Raw genomic sequence first — 5,996 nt, 5'->3', positions numbered from 1 at the left:
GTGTGTGTACAGTGTGTGTGGCTTTGACCACTCATGGTTGAGTGGATCCTTGTGTCTGGCCACCACTGAACATGACAAACGACGCGTCCAATGTGTCCAGTCCAAAGGGGGACATATAGACCATTGCTTCTCGGAATTCCAGAATTTAACAAATATTTTGGAACTCTGTAGGAGAAAAGAAGTATTGTTGAAAGGTTACAAGGATGGAAACTTTACATTTTATAAATATAAGGATATGAAAAAATCAAACCAGTCATTTCATGACTTTCCTTACAAGATCTTTTAATTTGGTGCATTTTGCGTTATTAGGAGGCTTTTATAAAAGCCATTTCCATTTTCAAAAATATGTTTTTTCTTTGTGAATTTTCTGTCAAACAAATTCCCTTTGAAGGAATTATAGATCTATCTATTTCAAAGATATTTAGAAAAAAAGTTGTACTGTTTTTTTGGATCACCCTGTTCTTAATTATATTAATATCAATGATTCTCTCTCTTTCTGTCCTTTTCTCTCTCTGTTTTTCTGTCTCTCTCTCTCTTTCTCTCTGTCTCTCTGTCTGTCTCTCTCTCTTTACAAAATCTACAAGTGAATGCACAGCTCACCTATGTCAGTCAGATCCATCCTTCCCTCTCTGGAAAGATCAACAGAAAAAGTCAACAATACGTAAACATCAAAACAAAATAGTTCCCGTAAGTTTTCTTTGACCTTGAGCACAAGACCACATACGTAGCAACCACGAATACGCTCGAACCAAACAGAAATCCCGAACACATAGACGCATGGGTCAGACACAGAAAGAAGGAAAGCTAGAATCTACAGAGAGGTCAACGAATAGAGAGATACAAGGGCTGACCAAAACCTACGCAGAAAACAGTCAACGCGAAAAATGTGATGGCTTTTATATGAACATACTTTTGACGGGCCTCAAAGGGGATAAAACATTCACAGGAACTATCGTGTAAAGTAGGGGTAGAACATTCACAGGAACTATCATGTAAAGTAGGGACAGAACATTCACAGGAACTATCATGTAAAGTAGGGACAGAACATTCACAGGAACTATCATGTAAAGTAGGGGAACAAAGTTACTATCATGAGGCAAAATTTTCCTTCAGACAAACTTACATTGATTATTCAGGGGCCATTTCCCCTTTGCTTTTTGGTCAAACTTCACATATACACAGATAACAAGACATACAGACAGACAGACATACAGACAGACAGACAGACAGGCAGACAGACAGACAGGCAGACAGACAGACAGACAGGCAGACAGACAGACAGGCAGACAGACAGACAGGCAGACAGACAGAAACAACAGAAACATAGCCATCAACAGATGCACAGACAACTACACAGACATGTAGACAGACACAGAGACCACGGGAAAAGGGCCCTTATGTCCACAGAATCTGCGCGTCGCTCACACTGGTGGGGTGGGAGGTCGGCGCACTAGGAAGTCCCACAGGTACACAGCCTCCCCGCCACTGACCAGCCCAAGGCCGTCCGGGGTGAAGTGGACGCGGCTCACGTTCTCGCTGTGTCCGATGAACACCTGACGGGGGAGACAAAGGTCACAGGAAATATATATATATATACAGGGAAATAAAATATATATACAGAGAAATAAAATATATATACAGGGAAATAAAATATATATACAGGGAAATAAAATATATATACAGAGAAATAAAATAGATATACAGGGAAATAAAATACATATACAGGGAAATAAAAAAAATATATACAGGGAAATAAAATTGATATACAGAGACCAGAATGTATAACTTCCACCGTCGTACTACTGTGTCAGGTGACCAGAACGTATAACTTCCACCGTCGTACTACTGTGTCAGGTGACCAGAATGTATAACTTCCACCGTCATACTACTGTGTCAGGTGACCGGAACGTTTAACTTCCACCGTCATACTACTGTGTCAGGTGACCGGAACGTATAACTTCCACCGTCATACTACTGTGTCAGGTGACCAGAACGTATAACTTCCACCGTCATACTACTGTGTCAAGTGAGCACAAACAGTTAAGTGAGTCACTGAACGGAGCCAATCCTTACCTGAAAGTTGATGTCCAACTTCATGTCGTAGTCCCAGATTTTGATGGTTTTGTCCCCGCCTGTGGCCAGGTATTTGCCACAGTCTGAGACCGTCAGCGCGCTGCAGGCAGAGCGGTGAATGTGATCCACCTTGGCAAGTACCAGATCGTAGAGGGGAAAATCAGAAGACATGAAATGAGAAAAGTTTGCAAAAGAATATAACGATCAAACTCATATCCCCACTGGTTTTTATTTTCCAAGACAAGGGGAGCTCAGTTCATGCAGAATGCTTGATGTACAGTATTTTCTCCATTAATTATATCACAAAAAGAGACAACAATTTCCTAATTCCCCAAAGTACAACCTGAGCATAATATTAATAAAGTGTTCCAACGGCAAAGGTCAAAGGTCATCATATATATCAGTACCTCACATATCTACTTATGGGCTGCACACAAAGTGAATTACTTTGACAACTGTTTCAAACCTCATGATACAAAAAGAACACAATTTAAGAAAAAATCTGCATCACAAATCCGACAGAACGACTGTGTGGATCAACAAAGAAGGAAAAGCCCCAAGAAAAAAAATAATTAAAAAAAAAAAAAGTTTACGGCTAATCCTTGATGTTTTCATCTACTCAACTACAGCGACACTCTCCTCTGATCACTACATCACTGATGTGTCCATTTACCGTCGACTCAACTACAGCGTCACTCACCTCTGATCACTACTCCAATGATGTGTCCATTTACCGTCGACTCAACTATAGCGACACTCACCTCTGATCACTACACCACCGATGTGTCCATTTACCGTCGACTCAACTACAGCGACACTCCCCTCTGATCACTACTCCAATGATGTGTCCATTTACCGTCGACTCAACTACAGCGACACTCACCTCTGATCACTACACCACCGATGTGTCCATTTACCGTCGACTCAACTACAGCGACTCCCCTCTGATCACTACATCACCGATGTGTCCATTTACCATCGACTGACACAAAGCGACACTCACCTCTGATCACTACTCCAATGATGTGTCCATTTACCGTCGACTCAACTACAGCGACACTCACCTCGCTGACCAGACGTCCCGAGCGAGCGTCGTATTTGACCAGCTTGTTGTTGGCCGTGCTCACGAGCAGGTGGTCCCTGCGGGTCGGGGTGAAGGTCACTCGCTGGGCAGAGTCCAGATTGGGGGTATGGCCCGATCCAGAGCCCACGCTGGACACGTCAATCCTCACCAGCTGTACAGATAGAAGCAGGTCATGGGTCATGAGGTTATAGGTCATAAATCACTGCACAGACAGACGCAGCATGAGGTCATAGGTCATAGGTCACTGCACAGACAGACGCAGCATGAGGTCATAGGTCACTGTACAGACAGAACCAGCATTAGGTCATCCACACATTTGTTCTCATCATCCACACTTTCCCCCACCTCATCCACACATTTGCCTCCTCTAACCTCACCATCAACATTTTCCCCCACTCTCACCTGTCACCATCCACACTTTCCCACACCTCATCCACACATTTGTTCTCATCATCCACACTTTCCCCCACCTCATCCACACATTTGTTCTCATCATCCACACTTTCCCACACCTCATCCACACATTTGTTCTCATCATCCACACTTTCCCACACCTCATCCACACATTTGTTCTCATCATCCACACTTTCCCACACCTCATCCACACATTTGTTCTAATCATCCACTTTTGTGAGGCAGTGCGGTGGAATCAGGCTCTCGTCAATTTTTGGGCATATTGATTTATTGGTATCATCTTAAAGCTTGTTCATTTGTCTTTCTTTTAATGAAAAAATTATCCATCCATCTTCAATAAAAGTGGAGATATTTCGGATCGAAGGAGGTGGGGGTCACCTGGTTTAAGAAGTAAAATTAGGGAGAAAATGGCCGCCAAAGCTTGGTAAATTCCAAAGCTGGAGTGTCCATGGAAACTGTAAATTTATATTTTTGTGACTTTAATCAATGTTTTTCGGTGAAATCCTCCAAGGAATGTGTTTGTAAATGGACATAAAAAGTGTTGAGCCAAAAAAACAAAAATTTGATAAAAATTGCTAAGCAGGGAGAAAACTGCTGTTTTCTTCGATTTTATTATTTTGACGAGAGCCTGATTCCGCCACGCTGCCTCACATTTTCCCCCACCCCTCACCTCGTCCAGACATTTGGCGTCTGCGATGGTCACCGTGTACTGACTGGGCCCGATGAACGCGACGCGTCGACCGCATGGGCTGACTGCCAGAGCCTGAGGTCCGAACCCCTCCCCTCGCGCCACCAGCCCCGCGATCACACGCAGCACCTTGTAGCCGGGCGTGCAGGCGTCAAAGATGGCCGCCACCCCGAGGGAGCAGCAGCTGTAGAGGCGGGCACCGTCGGGCGAGAAAACCAAGCCCGTCACTTGTCCTCGCAGCTGTCTGCAATCAGTGGATGGACAATCAGTGGATGGACAATCATTGGATGAACAATCATTTGATGAACAATCAGTGGATGGACAATCAGTGGATGGACAATCAGTGGATGGACAATCATTGGATGAACAATCATTGGATGAACAATCAGTGGATGGACAATCAGTGGATGGACAATCAGAGGATGGACAATCAAAGGATGAACAATCATTGGATGAACAATCAGTGGATGGACAATCAGAGGATGGACAATCATTGGATGGACAATCAGAGGATGGACAATCATGACATGAATAATATGACATATACTGCACTTTGAACGTGATGCAACAGAGAGGAAGGTAATCTGGACATGTACAACTACAACAACAACAACAGCTACAACTACAACAACAACAACAACTACAATAACAACAACAACAATAACAACAACTACAACAACAACAACTACAATAACTACAACAACAATAACAACAACAACAATTACAACAACAACTACAACAACAACAACTACAACAACAACAACAACAATAACAACAACAATAACAACAACAACAATTACAACAACAACTACTACAACAACAACTACAACAACAACAACAACAACAACAATAACAAAAATTACAACAACAACTACAACAACAACAACAACAACAACAACAACAACAACAACAAAGCTACCGCCACTACCTGTGCTCCGCCACCAGGCTGGTGTTCTCCACGTTGAAGACTCGAACCGTGCCGCTGTGGAAGCCACAGGCAAACAGCTGTCTGCTCGGGTGGTAGTTGATGGTCACCGGCGTCTCGTCGGGCGCGCTGAAGTCGTACAGCTGGCGAGACAACATCACTGTTGGTTACTTCTGGGTTTGTTATTTCTGCGTTTGTTACTGGTGGTAATTTCTCCAAGTTTAACGTCTATCTCCAAAAGGACCAAGCCAGGTGGGAAATTCGTGTAAAGTGCCTTTCCCAAGGACACAACGTCGGACTGAGCTGAGGCTCAAACCCCCGAACCTGCAATCTCACAATTACGTGTCCGGTAGCCTGACCACTAGACCACCGACGACACTTGTGGTCTGAATCGTGTAACACACACAGTATAATGTATACATACACAACCACACACACACACACACACACACACTCAAACACACACACACACTCACACACACTCAAACACACACTCACACACACACACTCACACACAGTAGGCCTACAATGTATGTAGGCTGTTGAAGAGTGAGAATACAGAGCTAGATCCACACAGGGGAGAGAAACAAGAGCCATGATGTGTGTGTGTGTGTGTGAGTGTGTGTGTGTGTGTGTGTGTGTGTGTGTGTCAGTGTGTGCGCGTGTGTGTGTGTGTGTGTATGTGCGTGTGTGTGTGTGTGTGTGTGTATGCAAGCATATGTGAGCATGCGTGCGTGTGGGGGAGAGATGGAAAGCTAACAAAAAAACTCACCCAAACAACCTTGGAGCCAAAATATCCCAAAGTTGGGGGT

The 5,996-nt window shown here is 43.9% G+C and overlaps 1 protein-coding gene across 1 annotated transcript in view; it reads right to left on the bottom strand.

The window, feature by feature from the left end:
• The window catches only part of LOC101853598 (WD repeat-containing protein 90), a gene marked incomplete at its 3' end in the record, with an annotated part of 47,229 nt that overhangs the window by 16,780 nt on the left and 24,453 nt on the right, over positions 1–5,996 (bottom strand). Inside the window, 6 exon segments of the mRNA XM_035973525.1 lie at positions 601–629; positions 1,426–1,553; positions 2,074–2,202; positions 3,138–3,308; positions 4,242–4,503; positions 5,188–5,327. Of these exon segments, the coding sequence (XP_035829418.1) occupies positions 601–629; positions 1,426–1,553; positions 2,074–2,202; positions 3,138–3,308; positions 4,242–4,503; positions 5,188–5,327 (859 nt within the window).

This window comes from Aplysia californica, unplaced genomic scaffold, assembly GCF_000002075.1.
Source record: "Aplysia californica isolate F4 #8 unplaced genomic scaffold, AplCal3.0 scaffold01358, whole genome shotgun sequence".
NCBI classification, from domain to species: Eukaryota; Metazoa; Mollusca; class Gastropoda; order Aplysiida; family Aplysiidae; genus Aplysia; species Aplysia californica.
The sequence above is the reverse complement of the archived record's forward strand: the minus strand, read 5'-3'. Positions and strand labels throughout refer to the sequence as shown.